Raw genomic sequence first — 22,665 nt, forward strand, 5'->3', positions numbered from 1 at the left:
AAATTCATCTTATTATGTCTGAAACCGATTATTAAGTCTTTCTTTCTTCTGTGTGGTTTCCTTTCATTGCTCTTATCTTTCCCTTGCGTCCTCTCATTTAGTTTGCTCTGCGGTTTGGGGAAAATTGTTAGCACATGTTGGTACTGGAGGTTAATAATCAGCCTTATATTGTGCACATGCTACTGGTTAATTGCACAGTATGTAGTCGCATCAAAACAGATGGATGATGCGTGCTCTCCATTCATTTAAAGATAAAGAACTATTTTTTTGCGGAAGTTGTTCTACATATAAAAGCGCAGTTGGGATGAATAAACAGAATGCCGTTATAATAAATTAATTAGTTTTCACCCTCAGAAATGTGATCCCGCTCAAACTGAACAAAAATGCATTGATGTAGGTGCCAACAAATGCGTGCACTGCCAAAGCTGACCTCATTTGGGTGGTGAATTATGCAATTTTAACGCAATTTACATGTTGCTGTATTTGCAGGCAATGAAACTTCTTAGCTGCAATTAAACAGGTGTTCTGGTGGCTTTTACGCTTTAAAAATAAATAAATACAAATGAATACGAATTCCCTCTATAAGCAGATATTCCCATTAGCACACTAGATACGATCGGGCCACTGTTATTGCACTAGTCCTAATAGTAACAGTAATAGCAACATGTATAAATATTCAACATTCATTATTTTTTATGGTTTAGCTCTCAAAAGCTATTCAAAAACTCTTTTGCTGTGATTTGATGAGCAAAGAATTTACTCTAGTATTTTAAAACTATGATCGGCACATGAAAATCTGTAGTCCTGTCATCCATAGCCAGATATACACAATCTGGTATGAAATGATCAAGACGCCTAAAGCTTTGAACAATGCAAATTTCTGATCGTTTTTTATGTGAATCGAATTAATGTCCAGAATATCTGACTTAAACATTTAACTATCTACACTATCTACACTGCTTTGCTACTTTAATTTAAAGGTTACAAACTATTCACATCCATAATCTGCATAATCTGTGTTTTCATCCTTAAAGCAGCATTCATTTGTAAAGTTTAACACCTGACTTTTGGGTTTCTTTTTATGTTTTAAACGCAGTTCTTGTTGTGGCCGCAGCAGCGCCCTCCTCTCTGTTCTCTCTAAAACCGAGATTTGGAGCGGGAGGGGTGGAAGAGGTGGAGGTGGTGGTAGTGAAGGAGGGAGGGGGTGTGTGCTACTGATTGTATGAAAGGGGGGGGGGGCACATAGGAAGAGAGAGAGAGAGTAAGAGAAGAGAGGGAGAGAGGAATTCAGTCCTATTTAAATGGGAATCAAAAGCGCACAGAGGAAAAGGGACCAAGAGTGAGAAACAAAAAAAAGTGGAGTCAGGTTTAATTTACGCACGGAAAAAACTGAGACATAGTTTAAGAAAGACAAGGGCAATAGAATTAAAGAAGCATTGGATTTTTTTTTTTTTCTAAATGTGTGTTTTTGCACTCTCATGACTCAAAGAGGATTCCGGTTAAATTCACCCGATCGGGAGGAATTGATGGTGTCTTGTTGGGGAGGCAGAGCCGAGGGGAGGAATCTGAATGCGCTCGGCTGAACCATGCCAGCTTTGTGGATCATAACTTTGGCGATCACTTTAAACCAAGGTGAGTGATGTTTAAAGACGCTCAGTTTGACCTGACTAAGACACGAGAAACTGAAAGTTTCTGATAAATACCCGATTTTCCACCCTTTTATTGTTCCCACTGTTTGTGCGGGCGTCTGTGAGCTTTGTGGGTGTCTTTCGGTCTGCGCTGGCAGTGCTTGTATATTTTGGATTTATGTCTGGCGATGAGTCCGTGCGCATGGTTCTCTGTGCGCGTGTTGTTACAGATTTGTGCCGCCCTGGACATCATCATCAGCCCCTCAGCCCGCAGAAGCTGAAGGGAAAGAGTCGTGGGGTTTTCGGGGTCTTTGCCCTGTTGGGGAAAATTAGATTTTAGAGTGCAGACACAAACGGCCCAGAGTGGCTGCATTCATTTTTCTTCAGTTACACGTTTGTGGGAGAGATGTGGAGCATCTGCAAACGACATTTCTTTGACGTGACCTTTAAAACGCATGGATAGAATTGGTTGACACATACGAAAACGCAGTGTGGGTCACACATGCGCGCTTGCCCATGCAAACACACATTGCGCATAACCTGCCAGCCGGGGGATGATTGATGAGGCGAGGATCCAATGCACAGTCTGGTCGCTGGGTTTTAACATAAGTCACACTGAATCAATTTCCAACACGTACGCGCACACACACATGCAGCATGCACGCGCTTGGCGCGATCGTGCCCTCAGTCTCTGTATCGAGCCTGTGTGCAGTGAGAGTAGTGTAAAGACCAGCGCAGACAACTGTCCCTCGAGAGAGAAAGTCGATGTGTGCGTGCGTGCGTGTGTGTCTGTCTCTCTGTGTGTGTTAGTACTCCTTCTTAGCATGCAGGTAGAGTCTTGCGTGCTCGTGTCCGTGTGCGCGGTCCTGCTGCAAACGTTCAGGTGCCAAGAAAAATTCATATTTTACCTTAAAGACGGAGACATATTCAGTGGACTGAAAGAGAGTCCCATTACTAATATTAATGTTCCTATTTATCGATCACCTTGATAGATTGCCCTCTCTCACACACACAGCGACACACACACACACACACACACCTCAGTGAATGAGCAGATGAGTGTGCGTTTGTGTTTGAGGGCAGTCACTGCTCCAAAGACAGAGGTGATTAATTGAGGTGGCCTGATGTGAACAGTTCAACCGTGTGTGAGAGAGTGTGTGTGTGTACCTGCTTCAGCACCTGGGTCCCTGGTGCTGCAGGCCGAGGGTGTGATGAACCACAGACAATGATCTACCTAGACAGTCAGAGGAGCTCCCAGAATGGAGCTGAGCCGACCACCCCATAGGTTTATAACAGAGCAGGACATTCGTGCTTCACGCAAGAAGGTTAAAGATGTTACAGAATAATATGTCAAAGTCAGAATATCTGAAATTGAAGATTAGAAAAGAGATCTGATTAACTGGTGTCATGGCTACAAGGAGCACTGGTAATAAGCTTAATTGAAGAGAAGGAGAGACATGGGTGAAGTATATTAAAGTTTGTTTTTTTGTAGAATAAAGAGAGAATAAAGCAAACCAAACAGAGCAGGGTCACCAAAGAAAATAACAGAACAGCAAAACAGCAGAGAAGCTCTCAGCTCAGAGGAAAGGTGACCAGAACTGAGTTATGTCAGATGGAGGAGAACAAGAAGAAACATAATGAAGTAAAAACACGGGAGAGAACAGAAGCAAAATGGATCACGACAAATTAGAAAAGAATATAAGAAGGAGCAGAACAGAAGAAATGAGAGAAAGGACGAACAAAACAACAGAACCAGCAGAGGAGGTTAGAAAAAGTGTACATCAGGGGTTTCAGACATGATACCTGCTGGCCAAAATCACCATAATCCAGTGCAGTGGATGTCTTTGCAAGGTTTTTGGGCTTTTTGCTGTATTTTGAAATGCTGTGCTGCAAGTCACCTTCTTCGTGGCAAAAACATTACCATACTACGTCAAAGCAAAGTTGTTAAGTGAAGGAGTCAATCCTAAACATGTTGTTGATGACAGAAGCATTTCTTTGTCATGACACTAGAATGACTTAGAAGGAAAATTTAGACATATCTTTCTTAAGTCATCACCATCTGTTTACAAAATGAACTGCCTGGAAATTCATGGTTTATTACATGTGAACTTTTAGAAAAGCTCACTTGTATTTCTTTATGCTAAAAGAAAGAGAACATTTTGTAGACTTTTTAGGAGATTCTACTGGTCTGGCCCACTGGGACGCTTGTGGCCGATGAACCAAGGTGATTTTGACAACACAGGCACAGAACCTGAGAGCAGAGAACAGAGCAGAACAAAAACATAAAGAGAACAGCAGCGAACAGACGAGAACGGAGCAGAGAAGCAGATCAGTGTTTCCTGCTGAGCTGGTGTAAGCCTGTAAATGTGATCAGAGGGAATCCGTCCCCTACATGCAGCATCTGCAGCTTAATGTGTGTTTAGCCTGTTTGGACTCTTCCAGGTGCCTTTTTGCTTGAGTTGAACATTTTTGCAGCCTGATCATGCAAGCAAGGCAAGGAAAGCAATTCTTGCACTGCAAGCACCTGTCCCATCTCTCGTCTCTCTCTTTCACACACACACACACACACACACACACACACACACACACACACACACACACACACACACACACACACACACACACACACACACACACACACACACACACACGCATAGACACACATATATACACTTTCTTTTTCTCCTATATCTCCCCCTCCTCTTCCTTCCACTCTTTTCGCTCATCACAAGAATAGAGCAGAAGCGCAGATGTAAAGAGACAGGCCAAAAGACAGAGAGATGGAGGCAGAGAGAGACGACGAAAGGAAGAGACAGCGGGGTTCAGTCCTAATCTGTTGACAAGAGGGGATGCTTGAGGATAAACAGAGGCAGAGCAGGAGTGCTCAGGAAGCAGAGAGGGAGAGAAAGAGAAAAGAGCCCTACTGGCTTCAGTCTCTGCTTCCACAGCAACCCAGCTGGACCATCAATGTTTGATGGTTTACATCAGCAAAGATTTACACCCAAACTGGGCTCCAGGGGCACCCAAGGATCCTCAGAAAGGCTTCTCAAGATGTATTTAGAAATGTTCAGTCAAAAGCAACCGGACTTCCTTTTTACCTTCAACCGAAAACACTTTCATTCAAATCATCTTCAAAAAATGTAAACTTTAAGATGACCTGGATAACGGCAAATCTTTACAATCCCTCGAATTGTTGATTTGACTCGCTATGACTTCGTACAGTAATAGACTCTGTGAGGCAAATGATTAGTTTCAAGCTCTCTACTGTAACGCCCTCAAACAGTTGTATAATTCCTCTCTGAATCATCAAGATAACAAAAATACTCTCTGATGGGGGTTTATGGGTGAAGACATAAATCTTTTTTGGCATTTACAGCATGTAAAGATTTGGAAAACTGCACAACAACACAGTTATAGCCCGTGTAGTTAACAGGAACATTTATATGTAATGAAACTATCTATTTAAAAATTAAGTTTCACGTCTCAAAGATAAATACTAATGGATTTCTTCTACCACTACTACCTAACAGTAACAACTGTTACACTCGATCTGTGATTTTATTACAGTGTTTCAAGTAGGTGTGTCCGGAAAGTTCTGACATCAGTATGAGTGAAGAGGGTCATGTTGATGGGTGTAACATGGCAGCCAAGGCGGGCTGGACCTTTGATGCTCGTTGTTTCCCTCTTCTCTTTCCCTATATTTCCATTTTCCCTCAATTCTCACTGTCATTACAAAGGCAAAATACCAAAACTAAAAAACTAAAACAACAAGAAATTTTAGGCTGATTTGACCTAATTTTGTTTTAGTATTTTTGGCCAAACTTTTCCTCATTGTATGGATGGGATACTCATTTTTACATGACACAATAAACCTGAGCGTTAAACAGTGTTTTAAATAAAAATTGAGGTTTCATATTATCACTACTGAAATAAGTAGTTCCCCTATTTATATCAGTAGAATTCATTCAGAACTCTTCTAAGGAGCTTAGAAAGAAAAGCGTCTGGACTTTGTTAAGTTGCTTGAAGACATTTCACCTCTTATCCGAGAAGCTTCTTCAGTTCATTTTTCATTTACAGTTCTTTCTCGGATGAGAGGTAAAACATCTTCAAGCAACTTAAAGAAGTCCAGACATTTTTCTTTCCAAGCTCCTTAGACTATGATGACCTGGATGACTGAGAACCTTCACAGACATTCAGAACTCTTGTTATTGCATTTGGGATGCCACTGTGCAAAATTAATAAATTAATAAGTCAAGGTCATCTGCAAAGAAGTTGAACCTTCTTACCTTATCCTGTTAAATGCACCCTGCAGTAGGCTGCTGGCTTTTGCAAGTCACATATCTGCATGGCATGATAAGCGTTTGAAATTAGTTAATCATGACATCAATTATATTTGATTGCCTCAACTTGTTCCTACCACTGCATCGCCTTGTGTTTTTTGTTTTTAGACCCAGTACTTTTATACAAACAAATCTACAGTCTACAATGAAATTACAAAAACAAAGAACACTTTGAATTTCAGCCTTCAAAGGTCTGGGGCCTCAGAGCAGCACCTCACTTTACAACAGATTACAAAAGAGCTTTTGTCAGCACCAAATCCAAACAAATGGCTTCTTGTGCACCGTTGTAAATATCAAAACTTTTGAACAGATATTAGATACATGCGCGAGCAATATTTATTTGCACCGGTGCTTCTATTCACTATACACAGCTACTGCACATGCACTTCCCTTTAATGACTTTTATCATCTAAAGCACAACTGATGAGTGTTTCTTGCATGAGCGGCTTCAGGATGAATCAACCTTGGCCATTAGTGCCATAGTGTACTGATCGTACCATAAAAACAAGTATACAAGGTTGGATGACTCTGTTGTTCTAATTGGGTTGTAAAAAAAACACATCACTGAAGAAAACTCTGTACTCGCCAATGAAAATAATTAAAAATAGCATGAGAAACCTTGTTTAAGAGCAGAGGTTCAGACAACATGATGGCAAGTGGAGCTTCTCTGTATATGTGTGTGTGTGTGGGCCTCTTCCCAAAGCCCTGCAGTACCTGACAGATCTGATATCCTTATGGTTGGAGAAGCATAATCTGAGGTGACAAGGAGCAGCAATTAAAATAAATAAATAAAATAACCGCCACAATTAGTTGCCGCTTAATTCACTACGATGCCCCAATAATCCAGTGATCTAAAATGATGGCGGCAAATTCCCCCTTCCCTCCTTTGCACAGGCTGATGTGTTTGTTGGAGTGAAAGACGGAAGAGTCTGCAGAGGCTAACAGAGGGCTTCTGCTGGTATTAGGGCTGACACCCATCAATCTGTCTATAGATATGTCATCCTAGATGAGGAAGGGGTCATAAACTGAGAGAGAAAGGGGAATGAAGAGAAGAATACATATACATGAGAAGATAAAATAAGGGACAAGAGATGAGAAGGAGAAGAGAGAAGAAAAGAGGATGATGGCAGGAGAGTAATTCAAACTGGAAAAAGAGTAGTGTGAGCTGGATTGAGAGATCAGAGGGGGAAAGTGGTGGGATAAGATGAGAGAACACGAGAACAAGAGAAGGGGATCTGGGTTAGAGAGATAGAATTGGAGGAAGAGGACAGATAAGGAGTGAAGGAAACTGGTAAAATAAAGAAAGGAAAGGAAAGGAAAGGAAGCTTTGCGGGAATGAAAAAATGAAGAGGAGGAAAATGAACTATATGAGGGCAAAATAGGAAAGGATTTTTGGTGGGAGAACCAGGGTAGAAAGGTGAAAGAGCCATAGAAATGATGTGAGCCATTTGTGTGGAGATAGAGGAGAAGAAAATAGAGGAGGAATGGATGATTGCGAGACATAAATCTGGAAGACAGAAGAGCAACAGTCTTCTATCTATGATTAGAGGAGGCAGGAAGATATATGAAAGAAACATGAACAGAAGGAGAGCACAAGGAAAAGGAAGAAATGAGATTCTGAAGTGTAGCCGAGATGCGTAGTATGAGGTGAATTTGGCTTAGAAGAGTAAAAAAGACTGACTGAATATAGCAGAGTAGGAGACTATAAAGGGGAAGTGGAGATTAAGGGTGAAAGAGGAGAAGAGAAGGGCTGTTGGAGCAATGGAGGGGAAGAAATGAGGAAGACGATAAAATAGAGGCGCAGAACAGAAGAGAAGGAGTGGGTAGATTAGTAGTATAGGGGGCGACAAACAGGAGATGAATAGTTAAAGGAAGCAGAGAGACGGAGAAAATGCTGAATAGAGGGAGAAAGAAGCATTAAGAGGGGAGTTTGGACATAAGAGGACAGCAGGATTATAGATTAGGGAAGGATATACATTTTGGTAGGAAAGACTAAGAGGAGGATGAAGGAAATTCTAAAAAGATGGCAGAAAGAGAAAAGGCAGCAGGGTTGGAGAGGCCAATGCAATATATGGATTGGAGCAAAGGAGCAAGAAAATGGAGAAGTACATCAGGCATGAGAAGAAAAGTGGGTGAGACTGGAGAGAAATTTGCAACGAAGGAGAGAGAAAGGATGTGGAACCTAAAAAAGGGCACTAATAGAAGAAGAAGAAAAAACGGAGGAAGAAGGAAGATGCAGTAGTGTTGATGAAGGCAGGAATGAAATGCAGAGGAGGAGTGGGAGTTAACGGGAGTGAAAGAGGGGGAGAGCAGGTTTGGGGAGCAGAGATTTATGTGTGGAGAGGGTTGCTGCTCGGGAGCACAGGGAAACAGCCAGGCCTATTATAGATGGGGCTCTCCTGGGAGAGCAGGGCCTGGAGTTTTCCAGGCATTTCCAGCATATTTCACCGCTGTTCCAAGCAGCACGCTGCAATGCACAAAGCGCCGCCTTCGACCACAGTCCTCAGCCCTCCAAGGATAAATAAAGTGGGTCTCCTTTCTCTGCATGAGTATTCAATAAAAGTGATAAAAGGCTGGAAGTAACCCTTCTTAGCTTTTTTGGATGGAAAAGTGAGAAACCAAACTGGCCACCCTCTCCAAGGAGAGGCTTTCAAAGAAATGCAGACATCAAGCATAAAAGCACCAAAAGCATAAAAGTGCTTCCTTTTATATGAGGAAGAATGTCAACGAAAAAGGGCTGTGAGATCAAATAAGCTCAGTGTGGAGGTAGTTTATGTTTCTGCCTCTCTCTCTCTCCCCCTCCGTTTCTTTGTCTGCCTGTGTTTTCTCTCGCTCGCTGGCTGTCTGAGAGACTCGTGTGGAGGTGAGAGAGAACAATTGAATGGGCCTCCCACATAAAATCCATTCAGAGACATCTTGAGGAATAAGAATGAGAAATTGTCCGGCGCAGTGAATTAAATCAATCTGATCCATTACAAGATCACTATCACAAGGTTTTCCCTTTTGTCTTTGCCCTGGATTATGCATGCTGCTGGATAAATGTGTGTGTTTGTACCTTATGCAACACCGTATTACAGCATTCCTCGTAATCAATGAAACAATTACTCAATTAAACGAGGTCGTAGCAAAAGGATTATTGACTTGTCACATTTACATTTTTGATAATTGACTATGCTTGCTGGGTATTAGGCTTAATGCTTTGACTAAAAGGTGGCCAAAGGGTCTCCGAAAACAGAAAATCATGCAAAAACTGTGGAATAAAATTTTTAAAAAGTAGCAAAATCTTTTTTGCGCTGAATGGTATGTAAGTGGTAAGAGTTTATCATGGTTTAAACTTTAAATTGTCTCAGGATTACATATCTATTTCAAAGAAAAATAAAACTTTCCAGTTGTGAATTTCCTAACCCTTACCCTTATCAGAAACATTATCAGGTAGAAATCAATGAGAATATTTGTCTTGTCTCTGTTCTCAAAAAGCCAAAAAGGGAAATGTGAACCAATCATGTTGCTGGATGGATGCACAGATGTTTCAATTGTGGGTATATCTACTCACTGAGCAGTGATTCTATCTATAGATGCAGTGTTTTTTTTTACATCCCAGTGATGACTGAAGTAAAAGTTGTGGTTCTCATACCACTAATTCAATGCTTGGACTAGACTGAAGTAGCTGCTGTTTCTAAGAAGACTGCTGAGTGACAAGACTTGCTCTTAAAAGGACTTTGCCAATATCGGTTTTACACACCTTACTGAATCCCAACCACAACAGAAACAGTTGAGATAATATTTCCTTCCAGTCGAAAAGGAAACCTTCAAATCAACTGTCATTCCTGAGATTTTTGTTGTCTTAGCTACTTGATCTCGATCCAACCAGAAAGCTATGAATAAAAAGAAAAACAGAAACAAATCTCATGTTCAGTTATTGCAAAAGGTCTGACTGTGTGTTTCAATATGTAATTCAGCATACATTGGATCTATGAAAAGCAGGTGGTACAATGATGCAGTGATGTACCTCTTTTTGCATGGTCGTAGCAGGAACAGGCTTCGTCTCTCTGAATTAGATGAGCGGCTGAAAAGATGGATGGACGGCAGTAGAGCCAACTCTTTATTGCCGTTGTAGAAATGCTCCTCAGTGCAACAAGTTCTACACTACACCAACTACATACACTGAATATATAACACCAGGTCTTTGCATTTCAAGTTATTTCTTGACTAAGTTACTAAAGTCTACGAAGACCACATATCGTACTTAAACGAAAGCATTTGCCAAAGGAAAAGTTTGCCATTTTTAATAATTTCTTTTTCACATATCCAGTGTGTAGTGAACATAATTCCAATTTTTCACACCCTACAGACCGAGTATCCACTGGCACCATTTTCACTTAATTTAAAATTTAGCGCCTTCCAATCTTTTCCACTGAGACTTTTTCAAACTTATTTCCCTTATCAGAACTTGTGTAACCAAATGATTTTATTGCGTAGGCACCACCACCAAGACATTTTTTTTTTTTGATGGCTCAAAGTATCTCTTTTATTTCTTTTCCTTTGGTGGATTTTAAATGGTGATAAAAGAAGCAGCAGCAATTTAAAGATGGAGATGGACAACATGATTACAGATGATGAAAGCCGGTATCCATCACCACCCACTCTGTGTGTGTTTCCATCCAGCCTATGTCTGTCTATCTGCGTGTTCCTCCTCTCTCCCCTCTTATGTTTTAATGTAAGTCGATAGCCATCAGGAACTGATAACACCCCGGGCTCCACTTCACTTGGCAAGGCTAGATGAGGCAAAGAGAGCGAGGAGAAGGCGAGAGCCGGGTTGGCTGAGGTGTTGGTGTGGGTGGGGAGGGTGGTGACACTATCTCCCCTCGGTGAAGCCTGATACGCTCCAGTGCAGGAGAGATAAGCGAGCAGCTCTCAGCGGTGGCAGCGAAGGGGGACGGTGACGTCACGCTGCTTGTCTCTTGTTCCCTGTGGCGCTGGAAGAAGTGATGGCGTCACAGGTGGAGATTATGTCAGTGGAAGATTTGCTATTGTTCAGGAAAGGAAATTTGACTGAATCGTTGTGACTTTATACTTTTGGAAGAGCTGCACGTTTGCACTGGTTGTCGTGATGTTTGTTTGTAACTGGGTGTTTTTGCAGGAAACTTGCAGGAAAAGTAAACAGGTGTTAGTTACTCATGATACAATATAATCATTCAGCTGTGAAGGTGCCTGCAACCAAGGTAGCTAATTGAATTGAATTAAATCCAGTCACTGTGAATTTCATTATTTATACCTGTGCTTTTCCTTCTGTGAAATGTCATAATGTATTTTATGAAAAACACTTTATGCTCTGTCTCAGATTGTGTCCTCCTGTACTTGTGCTCTCTATTCTGGGAGCATAAATGCGCTCACACTACCAAGTGCAGCTACATGAAGTGCTCTATGAGTACAAAGATGGTGTACTAATAATGGTCATAAAGTTCAGATGGAATGCTGTACACTCCTTGCCCTCAGTGGTTGCCACTTTGGCTATACAGTGACAAGGTGGGAGACCACCACCAACAGTTTTCAGCCATCAGGGAGGATACAATGCCAGCTTTGATGAAGCTTTTCAGGCATTACAGGTAAACCTTGCATTATCAGCACTTTTAAGTATTTTTGTGTAAAACTGGCTTCACTGTACAAGAATTTTTTATGATGTGCTGTCAGATGCACAACAAGTTGCAAATGTAGGCAATAGCCAGTGTAAGAGTGCAAACATAATTTCTGGTAAGTGCCCAATGAATCATGTTTGATTTGAGATAATATTAGTCTGTATAGTCTAGGCCTACTACACAAAAGTAACTAAACTGAGACACACTATTAAAGTGCTTACATAAACATTTTAGGGACCTAAGTCCCTTTTTGTGGACTAAAATCAGATTTTCCAAAGGTAAACAGTTAAATTTAGAGTTACCGTTTTTATACTAGTGAGAAAACAATGTTGTTCTTGAAGCCTCTTTATTCAGGACCCAACATGAAATGCCTCTGAACAGTTATTTTGAAGCATTAAGTTAAACTTCTGTATGTTAAACATTATGTTAACCATTACCTTTAATTTCAGTGGTGACTTGAACATAAAACCACTGTGCACACAATCACTGTCAAATCTCAAATCAAAAGCTCTTAGCCTTTCTTTCTTTTTCTTTTCTTTTTATTATTGTGGATGTTTTACGTCTACCACTGTGTTTGCTTTTTGCAGAATTAGATTCTGAAGGATTCAGTTCTGGGTTGTTTGAGTGCCCCGTTTCTCTTTCATAATGTCTCCAGCGCAAAAGACAGAAGGCAGTTTTGTCACGCTGAAAGAGAAGTTTGTATTATGCATGTTCATTAAGAAAAGGCACTTTCAGGACAGATTTTGTATATTCATATTAAGTGTGCGTGTGTGTGCAACAGTAGGACCGTTGAAAGCGGCTGTGTGTGCGTGCGTGTATAGGGTGGATGCGGCAGGTGGAGGTGGGGGGAAGGTGAAGAAAGAAAGAGATTGCAAGTTGTTGGTTTATGTGTATGTTCTTGTGCGAAAATGAAAACCAGCATCATACAGAGAGGGCCAAATGGGAATAAAAGAGTAGGTCTGCTCGCTTGTGATTGAGGCAAAGCAAGGAAATGAGAGAGGGAGAGAGGGGGAGGGAGGTGGGTGAAAGAGAGAGGAAGTGAGGGAGCAAAAGTGAGCGTGTTGGGGAGAGCTAGAGAAAATGATAATTTCTTAGCTCTTCTTTTAAATAAGTCTGTTTCTATAGCAACCATCCAACCAGCCACTGGAGAGAGAGAGCAAGAGGGAGAGCGAAAAGGAGGGAGAGCGAGAGAGAGAGAGAGAGAGAGAGGGGGGTGGGGGAAGAGGGGGTGCACCGGAGAGATAGAGGGAAGGATAGAAAGAGAGAGAGAGTTACCATAGCAACGGAGGAAGAGGGAGAAAAAGAACTTGAAGAAACTTTAAAAAAACATGTTGGGAGAAAAGGTAGAAGGAGAGATATGCAAAGGAAGAGTGAATTTACAGCAGATAGTGCTGGGTAAATTAATTAAAAAGGCAATGAATTACTCTGTGAAAAGGGGGATATAAATAAATAAATAAATAAATTCAAATTTTATTTGTCACGTACACAGTCATACACAGTACGATATGTAGTGAAATGCTTGGACAACTGCTCGTGACCTAAAGAGAACAAAAAAGGAAAAGGCTATGAATAAGATAGGAAATAAATATGAAAAATTAAAAAGGGTAAATTTAACTAGGAAGGAATAAAATATAAATTAAGGTTAAAAATGAAATAACTGTACAACACAAATTAGAATGAAGGGTAAATTTAACTGGGAAGAATAAGATAAAGATAAATATATAAATTAAAGTTGAAAATAAAATAACTGTACAACAAAATACACAATACACAATATAGAACTATATAAGAATGTATGAAGAAATCTAAATATAAATAAATATATACACAATAACAGCAGCTGTACAAGTATTAACCGGAAATGAAGAATATAGTGACCAGTGTTGTGCAAAACCAAAGTCCAGAAAGTCCAGTGTGTGTGTAAGAACCATATGTGTGGGTCAGTACTGTGTGGTGGTGTGATTGAGAGACCATATCGCCTGCGGGAAGAAGCTCCTCCTCAGTCTCTCTGTGTTGGTCTTCAGGGAGCGGAATCGCTTTCCTGACCTCAACAGAGAGAACAGTCTGTTGTTGGGATGGCTGAGGTCCTTCACGATCTTCCTGGCCTTGGTCCAGCACCGCCTGCTGTAGATTGAGTGCAGGTCAGGGAGCTCGGAGCGGATGGTGCGCTCAGCTGACCGCACAACCCTCTGTAGAGCTCGTCTGTCCTGCATGGTGCTGCTCCCGAACCAGGTTAAGATGTTTCCCGCCAGGATGCTCTCTATGGTGCACGAGTAAAAGTTCCTGAGCACCTTGGAGGGCAGTTGGAAGTCTCTCAAGCGTCTGAGGTGGTAGAGACGCTGTCGGGCCTTTTTCACCACGGTGTTGATGTGACAGGACCATGACAGGTCCTGCGTGATGTGAACTCCGAGGTATTTGAAGCTGTCCACTCTCTCCACTGGGCACTCGTTGATGACGGGGGTCTGGTAGTTCCTCTCCTGCTTAGTGCTGAAGTCCACTATCAGCTCCTTTGTCTTACTGACGTTTAGAAGGAGGTTGTTCCTCTGGCACCAGTTCTCCAGATTCCTAATCTCCTTCAGGTAGGCCGTCTCGTTGTTATCAGAGATCAGGCCCACCACGACGGTGTCGTCAGCAAACTTGATGATGGTGGTGGAGCTGGTAGTGGCCACACAGTCATATGTGTACAAAGAGTACAGCAGGGGGCTCAGAACACACCCCTGGGGGGCTCCAGTGCTGAGAGTGGTGGAGGCTGAGACATGTCCGCCCATCCTTACTGCCTGTGGTCTGCCAGTTAGGAAGTTGGAGATCCACTGACACATAGATGAGCTGAGTCCCAGATGCTCCAGCTTGGTGGTGAGTGTGGAGGGAATTATGGTGTTAAATGCAGAGCTGTAGTCTATGAAGAGCATTTTAACATAATTCCCCCTTCTAGTGTCCAAGTGAGTGAGTGATGTGTGGAGGAGATGAGAGATGGCATCGTCTGTGGAACGATTTGGACGGTAAGCGAACTGTAGTGGGTCCAGTGTGTCTGGTAGTGAAGAAATGATGAAGTCTCTGACCAGGCGTTCAAAGCACTTCATCACTACTGAGGTGAGGGCTACAGGGCGATAGTCATTGAGAGAAGCAGGGTGGGGTTTCTTCGGGACAGGAACAATGATGGACTCTTTGAAGCATGTGGGGATCACCGACTGAGATAAAGAGATGTTGACTATCTCAGTGAACACAGGAGCTAGCTGGTATGCGCAGTCTCTTAGGATACGACCTGGGATGCCGTCTGGTCCTGCTGCTTTCCTGGTGTTCACTCTCTTGAAGGCTCTCCTTACTTCATGCTCGGAGATGACGAGCACGTTTCCGGTGCTGGCAGTATCTTCCTGTCTGCAGCCGTTAGCGCCGCTAACACTAGCATTGTTGGAGACCTTAGCTGCAGCCTCGAAGCGAGCATAGAAAGTGTTCAGCTCGTCTGCCAGAGTCACGGCCGCGTTCGTCATACCGGTTGTTGGTGCTTTATAGTCCGTTATTGTCCTTAGTCCCCGCCACAGGCTCCTAGAGTCACTCTGTTGGAGTTGTGACTCTAGTTTCCTCCCGTAGCGCTGCTTCGCCTCTTTCACCGCCCTCCGCACGTTATATGACGCGGCTTTGTACGGGTCCATGTCCCCCGTAATGAGTCCCGTGTTGTAGGCAGCGGTGCGGGATCTCAGAGCGTCGCGGATGGTTTTATCCACCCACGGCTTCTGGTTGGGAAACGTTGTGATAGTCTTTGTCTCCACGGTATCATCCGCTAGTTTCCCGATGAATCCCACAACCGCTTCCGTAAACACGTTGACGTCATCGTCGGAGCTGTTTCTGAACATGCCCCAGTCTGCGTCATCGAGTGCGTCCTGTAACGCGGCCACCGATTGATCCGTCCAGCGCGCGACCTTCCTCTGAACCGGAACTTCCTGTTTCAGCCTTTGTTTGTATTTTGGCATGAGGAAGATGGCGGCGTGATCAGATTTGCCAAACGGGGGGCGGGATTGTGCCTTGTAGCCGTCCTTGACCGTAGTGTAGCAGTGGTCCAGTGTCCTTTCACCCCTGGTGGGGCAGGTGATGTGTTGATAAAAGTTCGGCGCTGCGCGTTTGAGGTTGGCGCTATTAAAGTCCCCCGTCACAATAAGCGCAGCGTCCCGGTGTTGTGTCTGGTGCTGTGTGAGTGCCTCATGCAGCTCGCATAAGGCGGTGACCGTGTCCGCTTGTGGTGGAATATAAACGGCACTTACAATGACCGATGTAAATTCCCGAGGTAGATAAAAAGGACGACACATGATGGACAGTAGTTCCAGATTTGGTGTGCAGGAGCGTGTGAGAGGAACAACGTTCGCACTGTTGCACCAGTTGTTGTTCACCATTAAACACACGCCGCCTCCCCTTGACTTCCCCGAGTCCCGTGTCCTGTCCATGCGGTGAACCGAGAAGAACTCGGCCGGCTGGATGGCGTGGTCCGGCACCGCTGGGTTCAGCCATGTCTCGGTGAAGCAGAGGAGATTGCAGTCCCGAATGTCTCTCTGGAACTTTATCCTGGCCCTGAGGTCGTCAAGCTTGTTCTCCAGTGACTGGACGTTGGCGAGCAGGATGCTAGGCAGAGGTGTGCGGTGTGCACGAGCTCTCAGCCTGTTCCTGACGCCGGCTCGCTTCCCTCTATATATATATCACTTTACTTATGGAAATAGGAGTTAGTTTAAATGAAGTGGGTTCAGGACTTCCTGCTTAACTTGCAATTGGCCACCATGCCAACACTTCTGTAGCAATTAATCACGTCCAACCAGGATATTTGTCGAAATACTGAAGACTGTGAAGTGTACAAAAAACAAAAATTAAGTGACGTTATCCAGTGGTAGTGAATTGCCACTTCTGTCTTAGCATTTCTAAAACTAGATGTGACAAATGAAACTGAGTGAGCATGCACCCAGGGGCGTAATTTCCAAGGGGGTTTAGGGGGGTTATGACCCCCGCAATAATCAAACCCAACCAATGTAACCCCCCTAATAAAATTATGAATTATCTTGCATAAATAGGCTGTTGATTTTCTTTACTCATTTCAGTTATTACCAGCAAAATAGTTGCATGTTTAATCATCTGGGAATTTACCCAGATTTATTTATTTATTTAGACAGAGATCTTGACTTCTCGACAGCCAGACTTCTTTTTGGGACCAAGTGGAGTCTCCCCCTGCTGGCCATCAGAAAGAATGCAGGTTTGCGACACATCAGCCTTGCTGCAAAATCTAGCTGATCATAATAAAATTATTATGAGTAGCTGTTTTAAAAAATGTATTTTTTTAAACATGAGTCTGGTAAGTTTTGTTCCGCTTTAATAATTTTTAATATGATACAAATTGTTTTAAAATGAAATTCATCAGAAAGAAATTAAAATAAATTTATAAATGTGTTTTTTCAGGACACTATTTTTGAAACAAACTTCCACTTTCTTTGTGGAAGTTTGCATGTTCTACCTGTACATGGGTTTTGTCAGGTTCTCCAACATCTTTCCACAGTCCAAAGACGTGTATGTTAGCTTAACTGGTCATTCTAAATGGTTGTCTGTCTTGATGTTAGCCCAGTATGAAACCTGCCTCTCATCCTATCAGAGCTGCGATAGGTTTCACATAAGGAGTCAAGAAAATGGATGGATGGATAAGAGCAGCTTCCAGTCCTTCTGTCCAAATCCTCTACAACCATGGGACATTCTTCATATTTAAAAAGGGCAAACTGTGTCTTAACAAGCAGTCAGCAAACAATTCCGATGAGTGTTCGTAGCCTCCAAAAGTCATGTTCAAGGCTGGACAAACAATTTCTTATTTTATTCTCAACAGTATCAAATCAGTTGACTGAGACGTGTAAAAGTAAAAAAGGTTTTGTTGCCTTACTGCTCAAAACTATAAAAGTGAAATAAAAAAATAGTAAGTAGAGTGGTATGACTGCACTGTATAGAGAGAGGGAGACAGTGATATGAGCTGTAGTGATAACAGTGGGTATATGGCTGCTGCCTGATTGTCCATTCTCAACTCTTGACCACACATGACCTCCATCATTGTGTGAGTGAGCAGAGAGAAACACAGACAGGGAGACAGAGAGAGGGGGAGAGGATTGGGAGGATTGGGAGTCCCAGAGTTCAGACAGCTCTGACCACAGAGGCCTCGAACTGTTTCCCTGAAAGCGCCGAAGCTACATGGTGATCCAAAATAGGAACCGACAAGGGTCGTGTGGGGAGAGAGGGTCAGAATTCATTATCCTGCTGGAAACTTTAGTGCTGTCAATATAAGTGGCAAATTTAATATACGAAACATATAAGAATTTAAAGCTAATTGCCTAAACAAGCGAACAGAAAGAAGACTAATTTAATGGTTTTGTGACAAGAACGATTTTCATTTAGCACTATGAATGACCTTATGGTTTGGGCGTGGATAATGTGTGGCAATCAAGAATATTGTTTTGGGCACAATGGTGATCAAAAGGGAAGTAAAGTGACATGGGGTGCATTAGGATAGTGCTATTCGATGCTTGTTGCACATACAGTGCCAGTGCACCATCAGTGTTGAAAACTATGAGCTCTATGCATTTATATGGCATCATGGCAACAAATGCAGGTCCTGCAAAATCAGGAGGAAGCAACACAGCGCAAATGTTTTATTATTTATTATATATAGCATAAACACCAAAACACGAAAGTCCATAGACGAGTCAACTGAATTCACTGCAGTCATCAAACCATCACCAATCACGAAAAAACTCTCTGGTCAAAGGCCTATGACCATGACACAATGATGATGTGGGTGTTGAAAAGCAACAGCAGGTGTGCTTCTGCTACAAATAGGCAGGGGTCATGTACAGTCGACCCCTGCCTATTTGCAATTCAGTATTTGCGGATTTGTGGATTTTAAAGTTATTTGTGGAAAATTCGCCTATTTGCTGATTTTTTTCGTCGAGCATATCTAAAATATTTATTAATTATTTACATGTAATTTTCATGTCTAAATACATTTTTCATGATTTAAAAAAAGTTGTGTTTCTCTACATGGGGAGATAGCATCGACAGACACGGAAGTGTCAGTAAAATGTTCTGAGCCAGATGGCTTTGAAATGATATTGAAGTGTTTTAGGATGATAGTTTAAGGTATATTTGGTGTTGAACTAGTATAATAGGCATTTATAAGTGTTTTTAGAGGTGGTCTCAGCTAATCGTGTGCCGTTGTGGTCCCTAACCCCCGCCTATACCGGGGGTCGACTGTACTTTCGACTACTTTCGCTGCTACATGTCATCCATGAGTCATAGATGGTATTCATTATCCTCTAATGCACTTATTTATGGGTGTTTTTATCCCAAGGTGACAAATACTATTGTAGTGCCAGAAGTTGCTGGTGTCACAAAGAGATAGGCACATGATGTACTAGCTGTGGTAGTGTTGGAGCCAAATAAATGACAGAGAAGGCAAGAGGGGCAGAGGTGGCAAAAATGAAGTTTGTGGATCATGAAGGATCGTGCTGTGCTTGTGAGCTTTCCATTTGATCTTATTACCTACTTTTAACAATCATTTTTACTCACCTCTTACACTTTTGAAGCCTGGTCACTGTCTCTTCACACTGCATATTAAAAAGGCCCTTAAAGATGGCTAGTGTATTTTAATGGGATGCTGAAGGGTACTGAAAGAGAGGTCGCTTATGATGAGTTCAGTAAAAGAATCAACTGTAAAACAACCACCTCCATCTGGTTGGAACGAAGGTCCGTGCTCGAACAATCCTAAATGGGCTTTATCAACACAAAGGTCGCTTAAGTCCTCACTCACATCACTGATCTGTGCACCAGGAGCTTTGTTTAATTGATCAAAACAAAGGTTTCCAAAAACATCAGGAAACAGAGATATTTGTACATCAGGTTTAAAGTTGTGCAAACAGTCAGTATTGTTTCAGTTTTCATATGTGTCATTTTCTACTTCAAATGTAGTAAGGATGCAGTCAGTACACTGCATAACTTGTCTCTGAAACAGAGACAATCTTCACTATATTTCCAAACCTCAAGACAAGATTCTGTCTTTTAAAAAGTGATACAAGCTCACACTTTTTATACTTTTTTTTTTGCAAAGCACACTAGCAGCCTAAGAATTATTTCGTTTTGAATTATTAAAAAGGTAGTCTACTTTTATCAAACTTTCTCTAACATGAAATCCTTCCTCTGCAAAGTTAGAGTGTGGGTGCACGACTTTTCAGCCTCACTCAACCTGAGCCTTTCACACTGAGGCTTTCTATGCTTCTGCCTTCATAAACGGATGTTATTCTTAACAGCACAGAAAATATCTTGCAGATTTGACCCATTATACACTAGACCGAGGTCTAGTGTAATGAGTGCTGGGGTTTGGAACAAAAGGTTTTTGAGCAAGATTTCCTGACTATTCCCCACGCAGTTACTTAATCCCTTGTAATTAGTCTCCTTGTTTGAAAGGGAATATACATTCTCTGTCTCCATCTTTTTCCCTGTTGAGTTGGAAGATAAAATTGCTCAAAAACAGCACAAATGTTATTTCATGGAGCTCACTGCATATAAACATCCACACAGTTTTGGCTTTGAACAACAGTTCCGCTTTGTCTTTATCAATTTACATTTGTTATAGAGAGCTGCACAAGGATAATTATTTGTTTCAGGAGGCATGGCCATTATAATTAAACATAAACACAGTCCAGTTTTGTTGCATGAATGAAGCTTTTTGGATTGAGCCTCAGTGCACTCAGACATCGAACAGGAAAAAAGGGGGGGAAAAAGATCATTTTCTTCTTTTGCTTTTGTGGTCCATTGTTGTGTGGCAAATTCACAGAAGCAGATAATGAGGAGTACATAGTCTTTTCAATTCTGGCTTTGCCTACACAGGACAGCTGTCTATTTTAAGCTATAGCTGCTGGCCAGTGAACCATTAGCCTGTTTTACACCGATAGCAAATAGCCATTAGGCGTAACTGCAAGCCAGTTAGCCAACAGCCATCTGCGGCACGCTGCAATTATGCTGCCTTAAAATGCTGTTGGAAATATAGTAATTATGAGTTGAGAGTGCATTAATGACCCGACACAATGGTAAATATGCCTTGGAAAGGGGGAAATTTCAACGATACCTGCAGTAACACTCTATGCTGTGAAGAGCGTGGAGGCAGTGTGAATACTGATGGTTTGTCAGGATGTGTGTGTATCTATGTGTGTGTTTTTTAAACAGCTTTTCTGACACTTTTAACAGTATTGTCCAAAAGCAAATATGCACACAAAGTTACTTTTAGATCGTGTGAGCTCAGCTGTTGCAGCTCCTGACAAGCTTTAAAAACAGAAGGCGCCAACAGAAGTAGCTTGTTAGCTGTTAGCTTCTGCTCTCTGTGGTGTTTCGCATGTTGGGCTCAGTTCTGTTCAGTGACAGTGGGCTCATTGAGACCCTGCTGCTGCTACTAGCTCTCTGTGTAAATCCTCAGGCTGTGTTTGGTGAGTCTTTTCCTGGCAATGACAGTTGCTGTAGTCAGCAGTGCATTCAGGTCAAGCAACTTGACTCATTTCGTCACATTCTGCCACAAGCCTTTTTGCCTTCACAATGCTCTGATTAAGTGCTACAATAGTTGCAAATGTGCTGGCGTGTTTGCTGAAGAGTAATTACTAGCGTCTGATAAGCGTTCTGGGGAAGTTTCCCAACTACATGATTTCCACTGAGACTTTATCTCAATTGAATGTGATTGTCTTTGCAGAATTGGCTCAGCCATGATCCTGGAAACTGGCCTTGTCTCACAGACATGATAAGACAACAGATTGCCTTGTATGCTGTCCAACCAAGAATAATGCCGCAAGCTGTAATGATTTACACCATCCATCAGGGTTTCTTCACAACTACATGCATTCTTCATCACAGAGATAAAACTGCTTCTCACTGGCAAACTCTGAGAATCACGAAGTGGCATGTTGGAGACACTAATTGGCCACATTCAGAGAAGCGCTTTCAGCTTTTGCACAAACATATCATACAACATAAAGACAGCGATGCAAATCAAGCTGAAACTCTGCTCAGGGATGACAGGAAGGATGCTGAAATATGAAGAATAAGGTTTCTCGCTTAGGACTTCTTCACAAACAGACCACAGACACTTCAGATGGGGGAGTCACACAATCTGCACTGTAGTGCTAAGCAAAGGAACTCTCCTAAGGGCTGTGTGCTCACCCCCCTCCTGTTCATGCTGTATATCCATGACTGGATTCCCAGACACAGGGAGAATTATTGTGAAATTGTGAACGACATCATGAACATCAGCCAGATTACAAACAGTGACGAGAGTTCATATCAGGAGAGAATCGCTGATCTTTCATTTTGGTGCACAGAGAACAACCCACTACTGAACATCAACAACACTAAGAAGATAAGTGTTGATTTTAGAGACACTGAGCCAAAGAGACACCCCTGTTTACTTCAGTGGGGCTGAAGCGGAGCAGGTGAACAGCATCGAGCGTACCTGTCATAGTCATCACACATCTGTACCCTGGTGAAGAAAGCTAGAAACATCTGTGCTTCTTAAGGAACCATGAAAAGACTAAAGGATCCTAAAAAAAATCATAAAGTGAATAAAGCCCTCCCAGAACATCACCGGCACTCATCTATTGAGCATCAGCAAGTTAAAGTTTCTCAGAAATTACAGACACATACAGTTCCTACTCAGTTCCTACTTAAGTGACCACTGTGTTGTTGCTGCTATTAGAAATACTAAAGTGGCCAAGTCACAACATCGTATTATTTTTAAAAGAACTCTTAAACATTTTAATGAGCAAGCATTTTATCATGATTTGTCAAATTATGACTGGAAGAAAATAGGATTGATCCCTGATGTAGAATTAGCGTGGGCATTCTTTAAGGATGGGTTTATGCAAATTGTGAATAAACATGCTCCATTAAGAAGATATAGGATAAAAGGTCGTGAAAACCCCTGGTTCTCCCAAGAGCTGGCAGATATCATTCATGAGCGTAACCTGGCTTGGGCCAAAGCGAGGAAAACAGGCTACCCCAGTGATTGGCTTC

The 22,665-nt window shown here is 42.2% G+C and overlaps 1 protein-coding gene across 1 annotated transcript in view; it reads left to right on the forward strand.

The window, feature by feature from the left end:
* Positions 1-1,269: 1,269 nt before the first annotated feature.
* kirrel1b (kirre like nephrin family adhesion molecule 1b) overlaps positions 1,270-22,665 on the forward strand; it is a 92,638-nt gene continuing 71,242 nt past the window's right edge. The window contains exon 1 of the mRNA XM_085390357.1: positions 1,270-1,632. Within this exon, the coding sequence (XP_085246483.1) occupies positions 1,587-1,632 (46 nt within the window). The 5' untranslated portion in view covers positions 1,270-1,586. The remainder of the gene's footprint in view (positions 1,633-22,665) is intronic.

This window comes from Rhamphochromis longiceps, linkage group LG18 (assembly GCF_057381845.1).
Source record: "Rhamphochromis longiceps isolate RC_006_pf linkage group LG18, R_longiceps_female_GT1.1, whole genome shotgun sequence".
Lineage (NCBI taxonomy): Eukaryota > Metazoa > Chordata > Actinopteri > Cichliformes > Cichlidae > Rhamphochromis > Rhamphochromis longiceps.